Source organism: Phascolarctos cinereus, unplaced genomic scaffold, assembly GCF_003287225.1.
Source record: "Phascolarctos cinereus isolate Bilbo 61053 unplaced genomic scaffold, phaCin_HiC Scaffold_5;HRSCAF=322, whole genome shotgun sequence".
Taxonomy (NCBI): domain Eukaryota; kingdom Metazoa; phylum Chordata; class Mammalia; order Diprotodontia; family Phascolarctidae; genus Phascolarctos; species Phascolarctos cinereus.
In genome coordinates, this window is record NW_027555958.1 from 155,096,013 (window position 1) to 155,121,685 (window position 25,673).

General features: G+C 39.9%; 1 protein-coding gene across 1 annotated transcript in view; it reads right to left on the reverse strand.

Moving 5' to 3' along the window:
• Nucleotides 1–23,921, reverse strand: part of CRYBG1 (crystallin beta-gamma domain containing 1) — a 274,835-nt gene extending 250,914 nt beyond the window's left edge. The window contains 1 exon segment of the mRNA XM_020976947.2: nt 23,666–23,921. Within this exon segment, the coding sequence (XP_020832606.2) occupies nt 23,666–23,841 (176 nt within the window). The 5' untranslated portion in view covers nt 23,842–23,921.
• Between the last annotated feature and the right edge of the window lie 1,752 nt (nt 23,922–25,673).

Here is a 25,673-nt window from a genome sequence, read left to right on the forward strand (position 1 = left end):
AAATTCCACTATCCTTCCCATTTATGTGAAGGATTAAACATAAACTCTTCCACTTGATATTTAAATCTCTCCACAACCTGACCTCATCCTACCTTTCCAGCCATAGTATATACATTACTCCTTTCTACACACTCTATGGTCTAGTCAAACTGGCCTTCTTGCTGTTCCTCAAAAAACACACCTCATCTACCATCTCTAACTATACGTTTTTAGTAGCTATACCCCATTCAGGGAACGTACTTCCTTTCACATTTCCATGTCTTAACATCAATACAGTGCCCACATATAGGACAATAGACTGAGGACTAGAAAGGGCCTGGGAGACCATATAGTCCAATGCCCTCATTTTATATAAGATGAAATGATGCCCAGAGAGGTTAAGAGACTTAGCCAAAGTCACATGTGAAGCAAGTGTCAGGGCCAATGTTTGAACTCAGGTTCTCTCAACATGAATCTAGTGTCTTTTCCACAAGGAACATAGTAGGAACTTAACAAATCCTTGTTGACGATTGGAATTCCTTGTTTCCTACAAGACTACATTCTTCTTCATGAGGCCTTTCCTGATGCCCTAGCTATGAATGTCTTCCCCCACCATGGTTACCTTGTCTGTCTTAGGAATATTTTTTTATATACGTGTGCACGTACACATTGTTTCCCTCTTCAGAATGTATTATGTGAAGGCAGGGGCTCCTTTTTGGTTGCTTTTACGTGCCCATTACCTAGCACGGTGCCTCGCACATAGTAGGCACTTAATAAATACTAGTTGATTGAGCTCTTCTGAATAAAATATCTTGGGACAGTCTTGAAAATTTACTTGAGATTAGCAAGGCATTATTTTAAAACTAATTCATTTAATTCTCATTGTAAAGTAGTCAGGAGGAAATAAGATTGTTTTTAAAAATAGTGTAAGGGATAAGCATGTCCTACTCAAATTTCTAAGATGCCTTTTTTCCCCCCTAGTCCTCTTCTCCTTTCCCTATTTCTACTGCTGGCCTTTCTTCAGATATTAGTAATGAACTTGGCAGGAACATACACACATTTTCTGTTTGAAACAAGGTACCAAAAAAAAGTCCAGACACTGAAGAATGATGGAAAGTACCTCTAATGAGAAGCATTATGATCCAATATTTCAGAGTAAAAATTTGAAAAATTGAGATAAGATTCTAAAGTTACACAGGAAAGTAAAATATGGATCAGAAAGAGAAACATTAGAAATGATGAAAAAGCACACAATTATTCTTTTTCTTCTGCCACAGAATATCAGAATTGGAAGGAACATTAGAGGTCATTCAATCTATTCTCTGCTTGAACAGGTATCATTTCTTTAATGTTCCTAATAAAGGGCTATCCAGACTCTTACTGAAGGTGTACAGTGTAGGAGAATCTATTACTTCTTGAAGCAACTCTTTTCACTTTTGGACGGCTCTAATGGTTAGGAAATTGTTCCTTATATCAGACTGAAAATCTATCTCTCCTCTTCCACCCCCTCCCTGTGGAGTCAAGTGGAACAAATCTAATCTCTCATCCCACTCTTCCTCTTTCCACCTCTTTCTCTGAGTACTTACTGTCATGGCATCACCACTACCATTGCCCTGGAAAGAATGTGTTAATAGACTGCTCTATCATTCAACCTACCATCTTTATGACTTTGGAGTCCACAATCTTCCTTGCCAACCCATCACTTCCCTATATGTGATGTGTTCCCAATTAGAACATAAGCTCCTTAACATCAGGGACTATCATGGTTGTTTTTAAATTTTTTTCCTTTTTTAATTTTTGTTTTTACTATGATGGTTTTGTATTTGTATCCCTGACACTTAGCACACAACTTGGCACACGGTAAACACTCAATAAATGTTTTTCCATTCTTCTCTACAACAACCTTTAAACACTTAAAAACAGTGATCATGTCTCAGCTAAGTCTTTTTTCTCTAGATTATACATCTCCAGTTCTTTCAACTGATCCTGGTAGAGGCTTGCCTTGAGACTCCTCGCCATCTTAGTAATCTCCCCTAGAGGCTCTCCAGCTTGTCAATACATTTCTTAAAATATGGCACCTTAGATCAACACAATATCCCAAATGTGGTCTGACCAGGGTCAGTTGGATTATCAACTGCTTTTCAGATACCATTGCCTCAAACAAAAACAAAAATAAAAAGGGGCACAGCAGCTCGGTGATGCAGTGCATAGAGCACCAGCCCTGGAGTCAGGAGGATCTGAGTTCAGATCTGGTCTCAGACCAGATACTTGACACTTAATAGCTATGTGACCCTGGGCAAGTCACTTAGCCCCAACTGCCTTGCAAAAAACAAAAACAGATACCATTGTCTCTATTAACGCTGTCTAGGGATAGGTTAGTGCGTTTTTTCCCCTATCATGTCACAATGTTAACTCATACTGAGCTTTCTATTCATTAACAAGATCTTTTTTCACACAAACTTCTGTTTAGCCATGCTTTCCCTATTCTTTATGTATGTTGTAGATTTTTTTTTAAAAACCCAATCACAGGACTTCATGTCTTCCTCCATTAAATTTTACTTTATTATATTTGATCCATTACCTTACCTGAGATCCTGATTCAATTGTCTAATGTGCTAGCCATTCCTCCCAGCTTTATGATAACTGCAAATTCAATAAACATGTCATCTACATTTTTATTTAAGTCACTGATAAAAGTGTTGAATAGAATGGGGCCAAGAGCTTTAGATCCTTAGAGCATTCCACTAGAGACTGCCCCTTCCTACCAGGTTGAATAGATCAATTAATCAGTATTCTTTGAGTTCAGTTCTGAACCTTCTTCCCTATTATTATCTAGCATCCATCTTTCCATCTTGTCCACAAAGAGATCATGAGAAATTATGCCATATGGTTTGCTAAAGTATGGATATATATGTATGGCAATAGGCTGATCTATAGTTTAGTAAACTGCTTTAAAAAAACTATTTAAAAAAAGGAAGTGTGGTTAGTCTATCAAATTTTTCACACCTTAAGGCTCCAAGGAAATGTGGGGTCAGCTCTTGATGAAGCCATGCTAACTCTTAAGAATTATCACTATCTGTTTGGTCTGGGGCCAGAGTTGAACTCGGGTACTCCTGACTTCAGGGCCGTGCTCTGTCCACTGTGCCACCTAGCTGCCTTTTCAATGAGGGTAAGTGGGGAGGGAGGAAGGGAGAAAATTTGGAACTCAAAGTTTTAAAAACACGTTAAAAAAAAGTTTTTGCATGCAACTGGGAAATAAGAAATATAGGAAATGGGGTACAGAAATATATCCTGCCCTACAGGAAAAAAGGAGAAGGAGATAAGAGCAGGGGGAGAGAGACAGAAGGGAGGGCAGACTAGGGGAAGGGGTATTCAGAATGCATGCCATCTTGGGATGGAGGGAGGGGCAAGATGGGGTGAAAATTTGGAACTCAAAATCCTGTGGAAGTGAATGTTGAAAACTAAAAATAAATAAATTTAAAAAAAAAAAAGAAAAAGAAAAAAAGTTATCACTATCTTTTCTAAATATTCACAAACCATCCCTTGAACAATACACATTATATAGCAGAAGCCTCTCTAGTCCAGCTCTCTCAGGGCCTCTGATCTGAGGTTTGTCACCTCCTAGGGAGGATATACTTCTCCCATTTAACAGTTTTTCCTGGATCAGAGCTGGGTTCCCTCAGTGAGGGATACCACCCTAACTTATGTTGACCATCCAGTTACATTTCCCAGATTCCTGTCAGGTCTTATGCAAAATGAGTAGCTGGGGACAAATTTCCTGAAGTAGTCTGTATATCCTGCTAACTTTTTCATTTTCAATTGAGTTACTCAAAACCTCAGAATCCCTACTAAGCAGTAGAAAGCTTCAGTTATTCATGAAAGGGCCTCACCCTTACATTTCATTGTCTCTATCTGCTCATTAAAACCTTCAATTTTTCTGAAGTCAAACTCTTACATTTAAAGCTGTCTGTTAAAAAAAACAACAACACTAAAAAATAAAAACCGTTGTTGGTGACCAAGTCTTGTTACCACCTTTAACTTTTCATTTTAACTTTCTACTACAAGTTGTTTAAACAAATCACAGACAGTCTACATCTTCCTTTGAAATTCTCTGTTTGAGAACTCTAAAAAGTAATTTTCCTAAGGTACTAACTCTCCATGAAGGGAAGTGTCTTATACATCTCTTTACCCCTTGTAATACAAATATCTATATTTTAGCATATTAATAATTACATATCCACATTTAGCAAATCAAATGGCATAATTTCTTATGCTATCCTTGTGGACAAGATGGAAAGATGGAGTCTAGCTAACACATAATAGATAATAAGAAAAGTTCAGAACTGAACCCAAAGAGTAGTGATTAATGGATCTATTCAACCTGGGAGGAAGGGGTGGTATCTGGTGGATGCTCCAAGGATCTGGGGTCCTTGACCCCATTTTGTTCAACCTTTTCATCAATGACTTGAACAAAAATGTAGATGACATTTTTATATTACATGTTGTGACAAGTATTTAATGAATGCTCAAACAAAAGAATGAACAGACCAGATCGATGGAATGCCAACAATATGCACCTAGAGAGATACCTGGGTCATATTGAATTTAAAAAATTATTAATCTACCAAATCAAACTCACTGGGGCAATGACTACTAAACCAACTGGGTTTCAAATCAAAGTAGCAAACCTGTTGCTGAAAGTACCTTCGTTATTACCGATTTTTTAAAAAAATTAGTGATAATTATGTGTACCAAAAATTCTGGAATCAGCAGAGCTAAACAGGCAATATAGTTTTAAGATTCAGAAAAAGATATCAAGCTGTGCTTCAGGTAAGAAACAATAGTAACAACTCTAAGCTTGTTTACTTTTTAAAAGTATTTAGAGGGCAGCTAGGTAGCACAGTGGATAGAGCACCGGCCCTGGATTCAGGAGGACCTGAGTTCAAATGCGGCCTCAGACACATAACACTTACTAAGCTGTGTGACCCTGGGCAAGTCACTTAACCCCACTGCCTAGCCCCCCCCCAAAAGTATTTAGGTATGAATACAAATGCTAAATATTACAGCAGACATTTTAAAATATACTATAATGCCAAATATTTTATTTCTAAAAATCTAAATCAACTTGACAAATACCTTTGGGTACTTGTAATACTGTTAGCATTCTTATCTATTATCAGTTCTTCAGATAAAATGATTCCTGTGATAGCTAGTTAATATGCTCCATGATCTTCACACTGGTTCTGCTAAATATACTCTAGGAATAGAGACTGCATCAATGATTTCTGATGATTCTGGGAGCTCCCCTCTACCAATGCAGGTCAGTAACTTCTCTGCCAATTATATTCTTAGAGAGGTTTATAGAGCACTGACTGAAGAGTTTAAGTGACTTTCCTGGAGTTACACAGTCGGTCTGGATCAGAAGCCCCAGGCTCTCCAAAGCTCCGACATTGCCTCTCTAGCCACTATGAGCTGCCTTTTGCTACTGAATGTAACAGTCTTAAAAACTTAAGGAATACCTTAGGATCTGTGATTTTCTGGGCTTAGAGAACTCACTCTGACATAGATTGCAACCTGTCTATGACTTATTAGGTAAGTCATAAGTAGTTCTCTCAGGTGTGTAGAAGTTAAAGAGACTGATCCAGGGTCACCCTGAGAGATCCAGTGGCAGGACTTGAATCCAGGTCTTCCTGCTTCTAACACTCTAGCTGCTAGGCTAAGCTGCCTTTCTTCAATACATAACATCTCTAAAAAACAAAAATAAATAGCAATTCTTAGAGGGAAAAGTACAGGAAAACATTCTAACTATTTAAGAGGTAAGGATAAGACAGTGAAACTTGTTCATACTCATTCTTTGATGCCAAATTCTTCTTGGCCCATTTTTTAAAGCCATTCACATTCTATCAGCAAGCATTAAGCACCTACTATGTGCCAAACACTGTCTTAGGCACTAGGGACATAAAGATTAATTTTAAAAGTTCCTGACCTCAAGGAGCTTACATCCTATTGTGGGAGAAAAAATATACAAATATCTAGACAAAAGAATTAATAATTAATACAAAATAATATATGTGGCACAGTGGCTAAAGTGCTGGACCATGAGTCAGGAAGACCTGAGTTCAAATATGGCCTCAGACACTTACTAGCTGTGTCACCCTGGGCAAGTCATTTAACCCTGTTTGCCTCAGTTTCCTCATCTGTAAAATGAGCTGGAGAAGGAAATTGCAAACCACTCCAGTATCTTTGCCAAGAAAACCCCAAAAGGGTCACAAAGAGGCAGATGTGACTGAAAACAACTAAATAACAACAAAATAGAGGGAGGGGAAGATATTAGCAACTAAAGAAAAGCAGAAAGTCCTAATGTAGGAGATGATATTTGACCTGACCTTTGAAAGAAACTCATAGAGCAGAAGAGGGGAGGAGAGAGAAAGAGGGGGAGACAGAGAGAGAGAAAAAAGAAAGAGACAGAGAGAGAGGACATGAGAATGTCTTGGAACTTGAACCACCCTAATGTTATATTCTTTCTTCTCCCAAGTTTTTAAATGAAATTGAAAACTTCCCCAAACCTTTCATGTTTGCTTTCACTACAGTTGTTTGTAAATCACCGTGTCAGGAGAGAAAGGGTGGAGAAACCAATAATACTTACCTAACCTTTATACAGAAAGGAAAATGTAGCACTACAAGTTTTATGAACACTTTAGCTATTGATTCATTGTTGTTGTTCAGTCATGTCTGACTCTTTATGACCCCATTTGGAGTTTTCTTGGCAAAGATATTGCAGCAGTTTGCCATTTCCTCCCTTCAGCTCATTTTACAGATGAGGTAACTGAGGCAAACAAGGTTAAGTGACTTGCTCAGGGTCATACAGCTAGTAAATGTCTGAGGCCACATTTGAACTCAGGTCTTTTTGACTCTAGGCCTGATGCTCTATCCACCATGCCACCCAGCTGCCCTATTGGGCACCAGTTCTGCTTAATCTCTCTTCAGAGTGGTGCCTTGAGCTCCACTTGGAGCAGAAACCATGGCTTGGTGGCTTTCCACAGTCCAACAGTCTCTCACTTCTTTTCTACACCAAACAGCTTGAAGGTAACTAAATAAAGGGGGAAACTCCCTTCCTTCTCCCTTCACTTTTAACCTGCCCAGTACTTTGAGGCAATTACATCCTGTCAGCACATGGAGATACATAACACACTTCCCCTTAGACAGCTTTATCTATAGCTCAGGGCCTCTCAGCCCCACTGAACTGAGCAACCAAAGGCCAGTAACCTGGCGGGTAATATCACTCCTTCCACCCAAATACTACTCAGTTGGTGGATCCCAGTTCTATCATCTGTGGAAAAAGAAAATTTCTGGAACTCCCTCTAATAGTGGAAGAAGCGTGAACTGGCTGCTAATTGCGTTTTGTTTATCTGTTACATGCCAAAAAATACAAATACTCTCTTTCCTTTGTTAAATTTCTAGCAACTTCTTCTAATGCAATTCTTGATGGTACTCTTCTTTAAAAATAAAAATATATATGGAAGACAATCTTTCATCCTCCATTGGAAAAGGAAGATGGTGCAGAAATGTCTGAAGAGTTTCCCAGGAAGAAGGCACACAACACACCCTGCAACGCATTTTACAGCTGTCAGCTACATCTGGGACTGGCTGCTGCTGGTAGGACAGGATTGGAAAGTTTTAACCAATGAAAGCCAAGTAACATGCAGCAATATGATTAAGTTCCGACAGTGGACGAAGTGTCTGTCAAGGCTTCTCATTCTTAGCGTTCAATTTGTCATCCTAGCATTGGGATCAACCTAATCACCAAATGATAAAAGTCAAGACTGTTAGAGCATGCCAGACATTCAGACATACTTTGCTTTTCCTTTGAAACTCATCCAAAATCCCGTAGCTTGTCCAAACAGGTTCTACTGACATACAGGACCATTATAAATGTAGTTTCAATCCACCAAGAATGCTCTACTCAAGGTCTTTTGATTAGTAAATTAAATCAATTTCCCTCTCTGTCCTCCCACCAAACAGAACGGTTTGGAGCATTCACCAGGGGAAGTGAACAGGCCTGGCAGCATGTTCACAAAACCAGTCCCCCCTTTTCCTGTTTGACACAGTTTGTTTTTTTTGCTCAGTCATTTTTCATCCAACTCTTTGTGACCCCATTTGGGGTTTTCTAGGCAAAGATATTGGAGTAGTTTGCCTTTCCTTTTCCAGCTCATTTTGTAGATGATGAAACTGAGGCAAACAAGGTTAAAGTGACTTGCCCAGGGTCACAACACTAGTAATTGTCTCAGGCTAGATTTGAGGATGAGTCTTCCTGATTCCAAGCCCAATGCTCTATCCACTATGTCACTTAGCTGCCCCTCAACAGACAGCAACCAATACCTAAGTCCTGAAAGTCAAACAAGAGGTGACAACATAGTACTACAGTGGAAAGAATGCTTGACTTGGAGCCAAAAGAACAGAATTCAAATTCTGACCATGTCAATTACTACCTGTGTGATCCTGAGGAACTAACAACATTTCTGGGCATAATAATAACAACAACTAGCATTTACATAGCATTTTAAGGCTGGCAAAACACCACCCATTTTATTCTCTCATTTGATCATCATGAGAATCCTGTAAGGTAGGTGATATTATTATTCCCATTTTACAGATGAAGAAACTAAGACTAGTCACTTCCCCAGAATCACACAGCTAGCGATATTCTGAAACAAGATTTAAACTCAGGTCTTTCTGACTCCAACTCTACTACCTAAGCTGCTCCTTCAATCTTCTCATCTATTAAAATTGGGAGTTGAACTAAATGATTTCCCAGGTCTTTTCCAGCTGTAGATCCAGAAAGATACGATATGAACAAATGAATCCTGTGCAGCTAGGCGTGGAATTCAATGCTACAGGTGAATGCTTTCACCTTCTTCCCCTGCTTTCAGGAAGGACTGTCAAAAAAAAAAGAAGCCAGTTCTTAAAGGTGGCACATCATCAAGTTGAGAGAGTTAATCCAGGTAAGTGTCAGTGGTGTGTGTAAGAGCACTTGTAAGTACTCCAAAGCGAAATAGCCATCAACTCCTTTGATGATAGCTCTTGGAATAGCAGACACCAAGGAAAAAAAAAAGAAAAGAAAAGAAAAGAAAAGAAAAGAAAAGAAAAGAAAGTCCAGCTGAGCTTTCATGGGATATTTATGAATCAAACATCATTATAAATAATGTTAAATGACAAACTATAAAGAAAATATGCTATGTCACAATAGTGTAATTAACTCAAGTCCCCAAAGGAAGATTCTTGCAGAGGAACAATATGGTATAGACAGTCTACAATGACAAATGGTGTTTTTATTATTGTCTAATACGGGTCACCCAAGTCTTTTAAATTTTGAAAATCTGAAAACAAGTCATTCTCAGCCCTCTCTGAGAGGACACATCACTTGTCATAACAGTAATTCCAAAATTTCCCACTCAGTCAGTAACTAGATCAGTGCATCAGAAGGACTAACATGGGATCAGACGGTCTCAGGGCAAGCAAACCCAGTGGAAAAGCAGTGTAAAGCGGTGGCCAGGGACTCTATGGGGCAACCCTATGAAACAAGGCCAAAGGGTAAAGGCAGCAAGGTTTGCAGAGCCCTGTGACTGTAGTAGCCCAAAAAAGATCTTTGCTCACAGGTGCCGTGACATCTGTTAAGAGATCCACTGCCTTTTCTGTCAGGAAAGCTCAGGCCTCCATACTTACTCTTGCTTTAGCTGACCGACTGATAGAAATTAAAAGGTTTCTCAATCTCCTCATACTACACACTCTCATGGTCTATGTTAGATGGTAAGGCTTTGCCCTCAAGATGAACTGAGGAGTCTGCCGAGAGCTACTAACTATCTAGGACAGGAGTTCTTAAACTGAATAGATGTCAGGGCTGTGAACCTGGATGGGAAAAAAAAAATCTTCATTTTCACCAACCTCTAAATGAAATGTAGCATTTCTTCCAGTCATGGATGGAGGCAAGAAACCACCATAGTATTAGGCTTCACCAGACTGGGGCCCACGACACAAAATGGATGAAGAATCCCTGCTCCTACGCTTAGTCCCAAGTTTCCTCTTCACCAATGTGGTTAATCTTGGTGGATGGGGTAGAGGCTCTGACTCTAGGGATCCTAACACAAATCTTTTTATCTTATATTGTGTTAGTGTGTTTTTGGTTCTATGAATTTGTATTTATTCTCCACTAAAACTCTCAGACTACTTCCAGATACTACTAAAGCAAGATCAGCTATTAAAAACCTGATAGCTAGATTGCTGGGCCTGGAGTAAAAAAGACCTGAGTTCAAATCCAGCCTCAGACACTTACTGTGTGACCCTGGACAAGTCACTTGACCTCTGTTTGCTTCTATTTCCTCATCTATAAAATGAGGATAATAATAGCACCTGTCAGGGTTGTTGTGAGGATCAAATGTAATAATAATTGTAAAGTGTTTAGTATAGTGCCTGTCACTTAATAAGCACTATATAAATGTTAGCGATCGTTATTATTATTATTATTAAATTTCCTACATAATTTCCTTCCCCTGGTCATTTGTATATGAAAGTTCTAGAGTTGAACTAGGTCTTGGGTATATAAGAACCACTCCATCCACATAGCAAGCCCTTTTGGAGGATGACTTCAGGGACACAGGGACACGGTATCATATCAGTGATATTGACTTTGCCATGCAAGAAGTCAGGGGCTACTTAAAAATATAATAAGAAGACACCCCACTCTATCTCTTCAAAATGGTGAGAGGTCAACAAGTATGGTACACTGCAGACATTTTCAGACTTTTGCCAGGTATTGATCAGTTTTGCCAATTCTCTCTCTCTCACTCTCTCTTGGTCTTTACAAAATATTATTTGTTATATATCCTGGCTTTCTAAGAGAGGAAGGGATACTGGGGAAATTTTTGGGGATGAAAAAAAGAGAGTAAAAAAGTCACTTTAAAAATATGTTATACTATGTGATTAAAATTTCCTCTACCTACCTATTTTGGCACAAGGAAATGCTTGGAAGCATCTTGTCCCAAACTATCAAGAATGGAGCAACACAACCAGATAACATGTAGACAGTTACCCAACTCATTCAACAGCTTAGGTACTTAATGAGCATTGGTTGAAATGAAATGTACTTTTTTTTTCTGTGCAGCTGCCCTGCAAAACTCTGCTAAGAATTGACACTATTTCTGGCATTGTAGTCCCACTTCCTAATGAATAAGCCCAAACTTCAAATGTTCAGCCTGAAAAGTAATGATGACAAGGCAGTCAAAAGCTATCCGTGTATATTTTGCCCAACTTGGCAGCAATTTATTTAGTCAGTCATTGAATTGTCACCTGACTATCATCAGGTAAAGACAAAATGCAATTGTTAGCAGCCTGTTTCACTTCTTGTATCCGGCTTCATTATGTCCTGTTTCCATTGGTAGGATCCCAGATTTAAAGTTGAATGGGACCTTAAAGGCTATGCAGTTCAAACTTCTAAAGTTCAACTCGAGAACTTTCACATACAAATGACTAGGGGAAAGAAATTATGTAGGACATTTAATAACAATGATAATAATAGCTAACATTTATATAGTGCTTACTAAGTGCCCATTTTCAGATGAAGAAACTGAGGCCCAGAAAGGTTATGTAACTAGTGGGATGAAAGGATTTGACTCCCAAGTCCCCTGACCCCAGATCCAGCCCACTCTTCATTGCACCCCACTGAATCTATCAACACAAATTTATTAAGGACTTGCTGTGTGCCGGGCACTGTGCTAAGCATTGGGAATACAAAGAAAGGTACAACAACCATAAAACAATAGAAAATTAATGTTGCAAAATTACCAACTAGCTTGGTTCCAAAGAAGAGATGAAACCCCCCTATCCCAACTCCTTTGCAGAGGTAAAGTAGGAGGGTCCAAAGATGTGGACATTGCATGTGTTGTCAGATTTTTTCCAATGCACTTATCAGCTTTGTTGATGTCCCTTTCCTTTTAAAAAAATCTTTATTACAATGGATGGGAAGGGGGAGGAATATGGAGGGAATTTAAATGATGTAAACAAAAAACAAAAACAAAAGACACCAAAAAACTGTACTTAAAAATTACTTAAAGTCCATGATATTACCCCCCCCCAAAGAAAAAGTTTCAAAAAATCACCATGGCAGTTAAATGGATGGACTGAATTAGAGAGAAATTTGAGGCAGGAAGACAAATTATAAAACTTGCAGTAGTTCAAGTAAGAGGTCAAGTGGGCCTAAATAATAATGGTGTCTCTGTGAGTGGAAAGAAGAGGATGTATGACAGGTGTTGTGAAAGTAGAGATGACAGGATTTGACAATGGATTAAATATATGGGGCAAATGAGAGTAAGGAGTTGAGGATGACACCGAGATTGTGGGCCTGGGTGACCAGGAGTGTGGTGGTGCCCTTGACAGTAATAGGGAAGTTTGGAAGAAGAGAGGATTTGGGAGGGAAGGTAATGAATTCTGTTTTGGACAAGTTGAGTTCAAGATGCTTACAGGATATCCAGTTCAAGATGACGGAAAGGCAGTTGGAGATTGGTAATTATCACAGGAGAGAGACTATGGCTGTATAGATCTGGGCATCATGTGCAAAGAGATGATAATTGTACCCACCAGAGTTGATGAGATCACCAAGTGAGACAGTAGACCACAGAGCAAAAGGAGAAAAGAACCAAGGACAGTGTCCCAAAAACCTAGAGAGAAGCTTTCATCCAGGAGGTGTAGATAACCCACACTGTCAAATGCTGAAGAGAGGTCAAGAAAGATAAGGACTGTTAAATGGACATTAGATTAGGCAATTAAGAGAACACTGATAACTTTGGAAAGGGCAGTTTCAGTTGAATTGATGATACCTAAAGCTAGATTACAAAGGATTTAAAAGCAAGCCAAATGAAAGTAAGCAGAGGCATCAAGTGTAGCTGTCTTTCCCAAATAGTTTAGCTAAGAATGGGGAAGAGAGATATAGGACAAGAAGAAGAAACAGTAGGCTCTAGTGTCATTTTTAAGACAGCCAGTAGATAGGGAGTTATTTAAGATGACAGACAGCAGGGATGGTGATAGAGGAGGAAATCTGCTGGACAAGATGGAAGTGAATGGGATTGAGGGTGCAGGGAGTTGCCCTTGGCAAAGAAGAGGACAAACTCTTCATCCCAGACCAGAGTAAAGAACAAGATAGTAGGAGATAGTTGAATGATTTGAGATGAAAGGAAGTGAATAAAAGGGGGTTCTTATTGAATGATCTCAATTTTTTGAGTTAATTATGAAATGAAGTCCTCAACTGAAAGGGGAGGGGAAGTATGTTGTGGAAATCTTGAAGAGAGAAAATATAGTTTGAAATAATCAATGTGGAAAGTGAAATAACAAACTGATTAGGGAAGAATAGACTGCCTTGCTGCAGTGAGGGCCCAGTTAAGGTTAGATGATATAAATGTTTAATGGACCCAGTCAGCACAGCTTCATAATTTCTTCCAGATCCATTCGACAACATGTGAATGGGAGAGAATAAGGGAATAAGAGAATAAACATTTATAAATCATCTATTAGTGCCAGGCACTACGCTAAGGACTTTTACAAATATCATCTCGTTTGATCCTCACAACAACCTTGTGAGGTAGGCACTGCTATTATTTTCATCTCGCAGTTGAGGGAAACTGAGGCAAACAGTGGTTGTGAGTTGCCCAAGGTCACACATCTAGAAAGTGTCTGAGGCCAGCTTTGAACTCAGGTCTTCTTGACTCCAGGTCTGGAACTTTATCCATTGTGCCACTAGCTGTGTGGTGGATTTTATAAGAGAGAGGATAGTTGATTCACCAAGGGGTCAGGATGAGAGAGGAGAACATAGCCAGTGACTTTGGAGAGAACAAAGAGGTAGAAGAAAAGAAAGGGGAAAGAATAGGGTTATTGGTCAAAAGGCATAGAGAAAAAGGAAATGATAGATTATCAGATAAAGGAATTTTGGAGCTCACAGAAGTGGCAAGAGGGCAAGCTCAAGGACATGACCAATTGGTATGCATAGCTACAATACAGTGGAGAAGTAGGTCATGAAAGCTGAACAGTTTGCAGAACTGGGAAGCTGTATGTTGAAGTCTCCTAGGATAAGGGCAAGAGTTGGGACCAGGAACTAAAATTTTTGAAGGAGGAAGAAGAAGGTCCTGGAAGTTGGTAGAAAACTTCTGGCATGGCTCAGATTCTTACAATCTAGCCAATAGCTCACAGATACTCAGATTCCTTAAGAGTCTGGCTAATATGCCGGTTCTTTAATAAACCTTGTCTAAAAAAAAAACAAACAAAACTTCCAGCAGGATGTAAATTGAGTGATGCATTTGGATACTGTGAACCTCAAAGGGGGAGAGGTTGCTTAGTGTCAGCAATAGAGTCTGGAAGTGGTGAGGAGGAACACAGAGTATTCCGACTGCCCTACCATGACCAGTGAGTTAGGGGTATACTAGAAAGAGTATGAGAAGGAGTGGTCTTCAGGAGGATTCTATATCTCTGTGAAATCCAGAAGAGGAGGAGTAGGGAAAAAACAGTGCGGGATAGAACTTGCTTCATTATGGATTGAGTAGGCATTCTAAAAGACACAGGGAAGGGGCAGACAGGAGTGGGACATGGGGGGGGGGTTGGGCTAGTTAGGAATAAGAGATTGGATAATTGGGGATAGGAAATGGAATTTGTACATCACCAGCTTTGTATATTACTAAAATGGAGCAGGCATAAGGTTGGGAGCGTGCAGAATATCAGTTGTTAGAGGTAGATTGAAGAAGTCATCTAATTAAGATTATTTAAAGTTGTCTCTTGAGATTCAACCTTATGGCATGAGGATGATATTTTGTCCTATGAGGTTGCAAAGTGCTTGCTTCATGGCAAAAAGAAACAGGAGTTATGGGAGCCCAGTTAGGTGACAAGGGCACCAAAGGTGGAAGAGGTCCGTTCAGGGAATGGATTTAGGTATATCCCATCTGGAGATAGCCTGGGGGCGGGGCCCAAGGGAAGAATGCATGACAGCAGTCCAGTTCTCCCCTTTCATCTTGTTCGAAATGAGTTGGTAATAAATGGCATTTAGCACAGCATCTGCCCATAGCACTGAGGTGCTTAATCTTTTTTACCTTTTCTGAATTTCTGCTGAACACTTTCCTCCCACCCCACCCCTCAGCAGACGCTTCATACCTAATCTCTCCTCAAGCTTCCCACACCATTTCCTCTCCATTTCCTTTACTTTGCCTCATATTTTACTAAGAAAATAGAAGTCTTCAAATCTGGCCTCAGACACTTGACACTTACTAGTTGTGTGATTCTGGGCAAGTCACTTAAGACCATTGCCTAGCAAAAAAGAAAGAAAGAGAAAATAGGGGTCCATCAGCTATCATTTTCTTGGTCTCCTCCATTCTACATCTCAACACCCTCATCATTGTACTTCATCTCTCTTCCTTTACTTTAGTCTATAATAAAGAGGCTACTCTTCTCACCAAGGCCAACTCCTCTGTTTGCACTCTTGATTTTATCCCTCCTAGAAATTGGCCCAGAATCAATCATTCATATTTCTCTTTCTCTTTTTCTCTCTCACAGGCCCTCCCTATCCAGTGGCTCCTTCTCTGCTCCCCACAAACATACCCAGGTGAGTCTTTACTTGATTCTACTATCCCTTCAATCTATTGTCCTATACTATACTCTTTCCTATTATTAGCAAGCTCCAGAAGAATCTGGCCATCCTCTCCGCTCACAGTCTCCTCTCACTTCTCAATTCCTTGCAATTTGGCTTTCAACCTTATCTTTTGATTGAAAACTGCTCCCCAAAGTCCCCAGTGTTCTCTTAATTGCTAAGTCCTCTTTCCTGTCATCATTCTTCTTGACCTCTCTGTACCGCGATTCCACCAATGACCCTCTCCTCCTGGATGTTCTCTTCTCTCTGGGTTTTTGTGACATTCTTTCTCCTGGTTCTTCTACCTGTTGCCATTCCTTCCTGGTCTTCTTCGTTTCATCATTATTCATGTCCCTCTTCCAGTCAGCAGATACCCCAAGTTTATGTCCTGAGCCCTCTTCCCTTTCTACACCCTCTCTCTTGATGACCTCACCAGCTGCCATGAATTCAATTATGCTGTAGAATTACTCCCAGATGTATATTTTCAACCCAACCTCTCTGGACCCTAGCTGCAATCATGCACTGACAACTATTGGCCATTTCCCTGATGTCCTATAAGCATCTCACACGCAACCTGTCAAAAATACAGCTCATATATTTTCCACAAAACTCACTCTTCGTTCTAACTTCTCTGTTTCTATCAAAAGTCACTAGTAACCCAGGTTTGCATTCTCAGAACCGCCTTTGATTCTTCCTTCTTCACCCTCCTAACCCCAATTAGTTGGCTGGTTTTGTCCATTCTACCTCCACAATATCTTTTGCATCTGCCTGCCCCCTCCTCTCCAGTTTGAGCTGTTAACACCTCTCACTTGGACAATTACAATGGCCTCCTAATTGGCTGCCCTGAACACAATGCCCGAGACAAAGTCCAGCGGCTCACTGCCTTTAAAAAACAATACAAACTCTTCTGTTCGGGGCTCAAAACCCTTCACAGTCTGACTTCGGTCTACCTTACCTCTTCTCTAAGGTCCTGGCAGATCTATTGATTATCATTACATTTTAAAATCTGCTGTGGAATGCATCCAACCCACCCCCCAACTTAAGTCTTTTCTTAGTTCTAGGGTTTTCCTCCTGGTGTTTTTGTTTTATTTTTATTCTTACCAAGAACAGAGCACCAGGAATGTATTGCTAGCCTTCACCTTCTCTACTGGCCCAGTCAAATTGGCCTACTTCTGCTCCTTCTATGCAGCATTCCACCTCTTTCTTATCTCCACCCCCTTGAATAGGCTGTTGCCCATGCCTGGAATACACCACTCTTTCCCTTCACATCATGACCATAGAATGCCTAACTCCTTTCAAAACACAGCTCAAACATCACCTCCTAACAAGAGGTTTTTCCTAACCTTTCCCAGCTCTTAGTAACTCTCCCAGTTAGTATGTGAGTTAGTGAGAGTGTGTGTGTACATACACACACATATAGGTAGATTATATATAGATATATGTATCTCTATCTATATACATACACATACACACACACACACACACACATATATATATACATATATATATACATATATATATATATATATATATATATATATTATATATATATATATGTCTTGTATTTATTTTTCTGCCTTGAAGGGGCTATATCATTACTGTCTATACTTCGTGTTCAGTGAACTGTCAGGCACACAGTTGGTGCTTAATAAATGCTTGTTGATTGCAAATGGGATTTGTGTCAGAGGAAGGAGCATTTCTTTTACCATCTCCAACCATGAAATGCAGAAAGGCAGAGTTAAGGTGGTTTTCATAATCTCCTACGAAAACTGCCACTTTCAGAAGGCTGAAATCTGTTTTGAGGCCTTAAGTTAGCCCAAAAAGATTTTTTTATACAAATGGGCCGAGCTGTTGTTCCTAGCTCTGCCTTCTGAGGACCCTAAAAACAAACACAATCCTTCTTCCACAGGATAGTCTTTCAAACATTTGAGGAGACTGTTACGCCCACAGCCTCCCTCAACCACATCTTCTCTTTCTCAGGCTCAGCACCTCTAGTTCTTTCAAATGATTCCTGAAAGATATTGCCTCATGTTTCCTAACCATCCTGATTGTCCTTCCTCTGGATGTGCTCTGGCTTATCATTGTTTTTTTCCTGAAACAAAATATCCAGAACAGAGCACAACACTCTAGACATAGTGTGACTAGGTTAGAAAATGTTAACATAAGCCCTTTGTTCTGAATCCTGTTCCTCTCATACATAATACAGACCAAGATTAAGGCCCATGTACACTAGGCATCTGAAGTAAACACAAAATGGATGGTAAATTCCAAACATTCAAACTCTACTTCATTTTGAAAACTAGTTCAAGAAAAAAAAGATGCTGAATTTATGTTCTAACCTTCTCCAAGTCAAACATAGGACTCATTTTCCCAGAGAGAAGTACAGAAATGAATCCATTGGATTGGTTAAGAAATGTGGAAGAAAATAAAGATAGGAGATATTTGAGAAGGACTATCACGCTACTATACTTACTAGCAATATGACCCTAGGGAAGTCACTTAACTTTGTTGGCCTCAGTTTCCTCATCTGTAAAATGAGCTGGAGAAGGAAATGGCAAACTGCTCCAATATCTTTACCAAGAAAACCTCAAATGGGGTCACGGAGAGTTGAACACAACTAAAATGATGGAACAATGACAGCCTTACTTTGACAACATAACTACTTTACTAGATCAGATCAGTTATCTACATAACCCAGTATTCTAGTCTAACAGGGGAACCAAAGGATGTTTTGAGGGGAAACATGTTAATTATTCTACCTCATTGTAAAGGTTAGGGAGGTATCCTGAGCGTCCTTGACTGTGCCTTAATAATCAGCTATGAATCTACCAGTGATTAATTTATTTAAATCTTTCTTGAAGAGCTTTATTTGTATTCTCAGCCTATAAAACTAATATGGAAGGATCACTCTTCCATTTAATTTTAATCACACTGACACACCATGAGATCATTACTATTTTAAAATCATCCCATATATAATGTCACATTTATAACTCAATCTATGTGCCTCAGAGTTAAAAATGACAAACTATAAGACCAGTCCTGGGGTAATTCATCAAAAACAGCTAGGTGGGAACCAAGTAGCTTAATGATTTAACAAAAATATGAAGATATTTAAAGCACAGGTAACAAAAAAAAATTTCCCATAACTTTAAACCTCCACCTAAACACCTGAATAGGTAAGCTCTTGGAATTCCAATGATTAAGTCTATGTTTTATTCCATAGGCTATCCATGTAATGCTTTTATGTCATTGAATGCCTAAGGACAGCCCTTTTTTTCACGGCATAACATTATTAACTTCAAGATACTGAAGTTGGAACCAATTCAGGTTACAGCTTGCTTCTGGGCTTCTGACATCCTCTGTCTCTTTCACTAGGATAAAAAGGAGGTTTATTCATTACCAACTCTTTATAAAAACCAAAATAAGCAAAAGTTAATCAAATTTTGATTACTATGTAATTTATACATGGCAAACAATTCTGTAATTACTAGATTGAAAGGGAGTTTGTGTCCGACTCCCTGTGACCCCATTTGGGGTTTTCTTGGCAAAGATATTGGAGTGATTTGTCATTTCCTTCTCTAGCTCATTTCACAGATGAGGAACTGAGGCAAACAGAGTTAAGTGACTTGCCCAGGGTCACACAGCTAGTTAGTGTCTCAGGCCAGATTTGAACTCACGAATCTTCCTGATTCCAAGCCCAGTGCTCTATTCACTTTGCCACCTAGCTGTCCAATTTCTGAGCACTGAGCAAAAAAAAAAAGGGGGGGTGGGGACTAGATGATACAATCAATGTGAAGTGGGATAAAATCAGTACTGGGCAGTATTATGATACTAGACCCTAATGGTGTCCTCCAGAGAGCCTCAGAGTTAGGAAGACCTAGCCTAGGCAAGTCACTTAACTACTCAGTGCCCAGAGAAGTTACAGTCTCTAAAACTATAAAGTGCAGAAATTACTGTTTCTTCACTAGCAGAGGGAGCTTACTCATTAGAATTTCCTACTGTGGACCTATAGGTCTGGGCAAGCCATAAACAGTTTAATTGATGTATTTTCTTTTTCTGGAAAAAGAAAAAAATGCATAAATGATTCATTATTCCTCATAACACCCCAATAGGGTATACTGGGGATGTTATTTTTCTACTGTCTTAAGAAAGGCCCATAGAGAACCAGAAAAGCTGAATGGTGTCTCACAGTCGCTATGATAAAATCCAGGTGAAACTGAAATCTAAACCAAGGTATCCTGATTGCCATTTCATTGAAGATGCTCCGGAACTCTGTCCCACTTTTGGCCTGATTGAAACTAGGTCTACAGATTTTCAGGATCATATAAGGCTTACCATGTAAATTCAGCTTTTTCCACTCAAGAGAACCCTTCCCTTCCTTGCTTTTGTGGAGAATTTTATTGGACTTAATTCATTTTAATCAGCATCATCAACCTTTAGATTTTGAGTCTATTTCTAATTAATACTTGAAAGTATACTTCCTTGGCTCGGAAAAACAAAGGAAAGGTTTCTTCATTTATATTTCATATGATAACCTTATGGAAATATACCAGGCAGAAAACAGATATGGATTTTCAAAGGGAGCTTGTTTGGACATATTTATGAATGACAGAGCAGCAAACAGCTAATAAAAGAAGCTAGGATACCTGAGATCTTGTCAGTAGGAAGGACAAACATGTCCTCCTGCTGTAAATCCCTTGGGGCCACCTTTTGGCAGCAGCTAGATTTGACCTGGTGTAGAGATGCCTCTATTCTTATGAATAACAGCACAACAATATGTACCATGTAGTCATTCTGAAAGACCAAAGTGTCTCCAAAGTGAGAGATGAACTTCAGAAAAAGGGATAGTGTTTCAATCTCTTGATGAAATGAGGCAGCCTCAGATAGTGGACAGAATACTGTTTGGGCTTGAAGTTTGCCACTTATTAGCTGGCTGACCTGGGACAAGTAACTTAATTTGCGATCTTTGTTGGTGGAGGTAGTTCTCGAGCTGATGAGGGCATCAATCCTTCATCAATTCAATCTGACAGATGCTTATTAGGTACCAACCACACACCAGGTACTGTGCTAGGTGGTGCAGATGGACAGCACCTGTGATTTCACTGGTGAAGGAAAATCCCTCTACCAATACAGATCTGCACCTACTGTGAAACTTAAAGTGTTAAAATAGGGGTTCTTAACTTGGGCTCCATGAACTTTAACAAAAATTTTGATAACTATATTTCAACATAATTGGCTTCCTTCATGATCCTCTTTATTTCATGCATTTAAAAGTATTACTCTGAGTTCTCTAGGATTCACCAGTCTGGCATAGGGGTTCATAACACAAAGTTAAGAACCAGCCTTAGAGGGCTTGCCTGGTACACTTCATTGACAAGCCTAAGGCTCACAGAGCTAATATGCACAGAAGCAAGTCTTGAATTAGGGTATTCCTGAATCTGAAACTAGCTCTCTATCCACAACACAATGCTACCTCTGAATAGGGGCAGCTAGGTGGTGCAGTGGATAAAGCACTGGCCCTGGATTCAGGAGGACCTGAATTCAAATCCAACTTCAGACACACAACACTCACTAGCTGTGTGACACTGGGCAAGTCACTTAAACCCAACTGCCCCTCTCCCCCCCAAAAAATAGTGCTCTGGATACCAAGAAAAAAACAACAAAACACAATCCCCACTCTCAAGTAACTTACATTCTATCATTCACATATCAAATGAAAGAAAGAACAACTTCAGGCTTTAAAAATACCCTACCAAGTCCTACCACTTTGGAGACAGATTCAACCCTTTAGAATTTTTATTTCAATTAACTTTAAAAATTTTTAATGAATTTTTGTTGGTTTTTTATATCACCATAATTTCCTCCAGTATCCCTACCCCTCCCAAAGAGCTACCTCATATAACAAATCATTTTTATACTTTAAAATTATCATTAAATGGTGACCTTCTCTACGGTAAAGAACATGTCTTTTCTCTCTCCGTTTGTCCCTCCTCCCACCTTTTAAAAAATCATCTTGCCTAATACAAGGCAACTACACAGAAATAAGTGCTCCTGGTTGCCTAACTTTCCTAGTACAGAAGCAAAGACCACAAATGAGTGGATTTATATTCTCCCAAGGTTTTGCAGTCCTAAAATGCTAGTCCAAGGTAAATTAACACAACCAGGCAGCTCAAAGGAAGAACACTGTCTACCACTGACCATTTACTGCTAAATGTATTTTAGCAGATATCTTTAAAGAAATATGTAAGCTCAGCAGAAAAAGGTCTACTGTAAAAAAAAAAAAGATGATCTAACTGGAAAAACATCAGTAAGACAGACCAGTAAATTCAGTTTCAGAAATATTCTGTTTGCATAAAGTTTATCATAGTTCAGAGGAAAAAAATAAAAGTTTAAAAATCGTGAGAAGTCTGAAGGCCCAAAGGTAAGAAGTAAAGATACAAAACATAAAGTATTTCAGCAAATTCATTTGAAAACTATTAACTTCAGGCAAATTGGCATAAGATGTGATCATATTCAAAATTTCATAACATCTATTCATATAAATATAACACTTACTGAACTATACATCATTATTAAACAGTACAATTTATTACAAATGTCAGCCCATAATTATGCACAATAAGCCTCTGGGTAGCTGAAAAGATTCTCCCTCCCAATTGATTCCTACCGTGAAAGAAAAAAAAACCATTATATTGTTACATACATTCTTCTTAGAAACGTGAAAACAGTTGTAAGTATAAATGCAACTGTTGCATAAACACAATTTGCTCTTAAACTATGTTTGTTTATAACCATCATATACACTCTCTTTCAGGTAGTTTCCCCCTTCCTAGGCTATTAACATTTCCCCATATTTGAGAGTTCACCCTGTATCATCCCTGTGACACAACCCAGTTTTCATCTTCTCCAGTCAGATCTGATACTTTCTAAAGGTTGAAGGAACCCACTGAGACTTCTAGAGAAGTAGGGAGCATAGGAGTCTGGTGGTATTCTTTTGGATAGTGGCAAGAGGATTTATTTCCTCTCTCAACAAGGACACTGTTGATTGTCCCTTCTTACAGACTCTTTTCCTACAGACTACACAGCAAATCTATGTTAGATTTATTTTTGCTCAACATACATACACATTGTAACTGTAAATATAAATGAACTATGCTATTGAGAATCCAGGGGTGGGTGTTCAGTCCACGAGAATGGGATCACCACAAAATTAAAACTCAAACTGGTTTTTAGTGCTGGCTCTGCCACTGACAAACCAACAACTTTGGACTACTTACTTCGCCCCTCTGTGCCTCAGTTTCTCCACCCATGTAATGGGCATGATAAACCTTGCCACTACCCATCTCACTAGAATCTCGTGAGGATAAAGGAGATAGAGTAGCCGGAAACGTGTTTTGAGCTCTTCAGGAGAAAGGTGCTATTATCTAAGGCATTATAGAATTCCAAGGTACAGTAGCTATTAGCATGATTAATTATACCAGCCCGACCCTTCGCTGCAATTCTTTTCACATGGGCTGTTTGACAGGTCAGGACTTAAATCTGTTCCATCAAATCCCTCTCCCTGTGCAGTCAAAACGAAGCGAGACCATCAACGGGGAACAAGATGCAGGAGGCACTCACGCATACACACATACACACACACACACACACACACACACACACACACACACACACACACACACACACACACACACACACACACACACACACACGTTCGATGCGCAGGGACTGGTTCACCCTTCACTGCTGGAAGTTGTGAAAATTACCGTAAGGCAAGAATAAACCGCTCCAGAGCTTTTCTCCTTCCCCGTCCTTCGGCTCAGCAGCCGCGGTGGAAGGAGCCATTCAAGATCCAGGTGTTTCGCATCTGTTTTGCCACCGCGGCTCGAGAAGAATAAATCAAGAGAGAAGAGGACCCCTCCCCACACGCACAAGGGATGGCCAGTAGGGTGTTTGGGCTAGTGGTCCCCATCCCCAGGGTCAGAAAGTAAGGGAACAGGGGTCTCTCGGGGCAGGATGAGGGCTTACCGGGGGGCAGGTGTCTCAGGTTCCTGAGAGACGGCCGGAGGCGGAGGATGGGGAACGAAGACCGCATAGTCCGCAGGGTGCTGGTGCTTCTTCTTGATCCGCCAGATGTTAAAAGTGGTGTGTTTCTTAGGCGCCCTGGTGGGGCTGAGCTCCCGCTGTCCTCCTTGCTCCGACATCTCGGTACCCTGCTGCTCCTACCGCTGCTCAGGCGCTGCAGTTTCAGCCTTTCTGCTCCTAGGGAAGAACCTGCGGCGGTTCCAGCTCCGCGGCCTCTACTCGCTCCAGAGCTGACCCCGCCCCTTTCTCCCTCTGGGGAGCCTCAGGTAGGGGGTTAGCGGAGGTGAACAGAGCCAAACATGTGCACCACAGCAGCTCGAGCCCTCCTTGTGGACGGGGAGGCGGAGCGGGGACAATCAGTGAGCAGCGCCCCCTCTCCGTGATGTCCGCGCAGGGCGAGAGCCCAATCCTCAAGTAGCACCCACCTGCGCTCAGTCTCAAGCCTGCGGGTGTAGGACAGATGAGAGCCAGCGACGCCTGCTGGAGGATCTCCTAGGTGCCCTAGGAGAAGCAGCTGCTTGGGAGCTACCTTCATTATACAGCCCCGTGGCCAGTTTAGACAGCTCCTCACGTGCGGGAGCCTAGGTCCCCTCCCTGCGGACTCGTTGGCACATTGGGTGGTATATGCCAGGTGGGGTGACAGCCATACCAGTGACTCGGACGTCCCTTGTCTAGAGAAGTAAGGGAGAGCTGCAGCCTGGTACGTACCGTGTCCCCGGTGTAATTACCAAAGATGATTTTGTCATTTGGGTAATGACATGTGTTGGGTGACTTCCTGCCCTAGATAGTTGCCAAGTCTGCCCTCCTCCCCGCCAAGAAGTCTAAATAATTAATTTTCACTTTGTATGTCATAAAGCACCATAAGGTGGAAAACAAGAGAACTGATGACACTCCTAAGCTTCTGGAGGACTTAATTTACAACTAACAATGCTTATGATGAATTAAATGCCAGTCTCACAGGGCACTAGAGACTGAGCTCAAGGATTACCCTCTAATTTTTCTGCAATCAAATCACCATCATTTTCTTTTATTGTTAATGATTTTCTGTTCATAACGTCTGTACATACCAAATACAGGATGCACTAAGTATTTAATTAAAAGAACATTAGTAAGTCTCTTATGAAGCAGCCACTCTAAAAAGTCGAAAACTATACACCTTTTTGCAGATTCCATGCTGTGGAGTCACATGTTAATGACTGGGGTTTTTGTTTTGTTTTGTTTTGCCTTCAGTTTTTTGATTATCTTAGTCACATTTTGTTCTACATTTCATTACAAATGTAATCTAATGTAAAGTGATCTGCTATATTGTGTGATTTCTCAATTATTACTGAGTTCCCTGTAGTGGATTAAAGATTTCTTCTTCAGATTCAGTCTTATTGTCTTATATACATCTTTTATTTCAGAAATCTCTTCCAGTTTTAACTTTCTATGACTCTGTATTTCTAGAATGCCTCTGAAATGCTGTCAAATTTATTTTGTGTCCTGAAAAGAAGACCAAGGTTCAACAGATTGTGAAATTTAGGGTGCAGTATTTAAGGTAGCTTAATCACTGAATCTTTTCTGGAGAAACCCTGTAACAATTTTTATCTTAGATTAGAAATTTAAAATCCCATTTCTTTCAATTTCTTCCCCCAGGTACAAGGTGGATGCTAGTACAGTACTAGTACTGTAACAGAGATGTCATAGTAGAAATATTATTTCTTGGGTTCTAGATGAAGTTAAAAAGAGCAATTGTCTTATGTCTTTAAGTTTCTAATTTGCTTTAATTATAATTAAAATGATTCAAAACCAATATGCAAATTAAAAAGATAATCCACACCTTAAATTTATAAAATAATTTTGAAAGTCACTTCTTCCTGGAACTTACCATAATGGTGACATTTTGTATCTGAAAATGTTTTACTTCATGTTTTACATTTAGAAGCATATGTTTGCAAGTCCAACAGTAAAA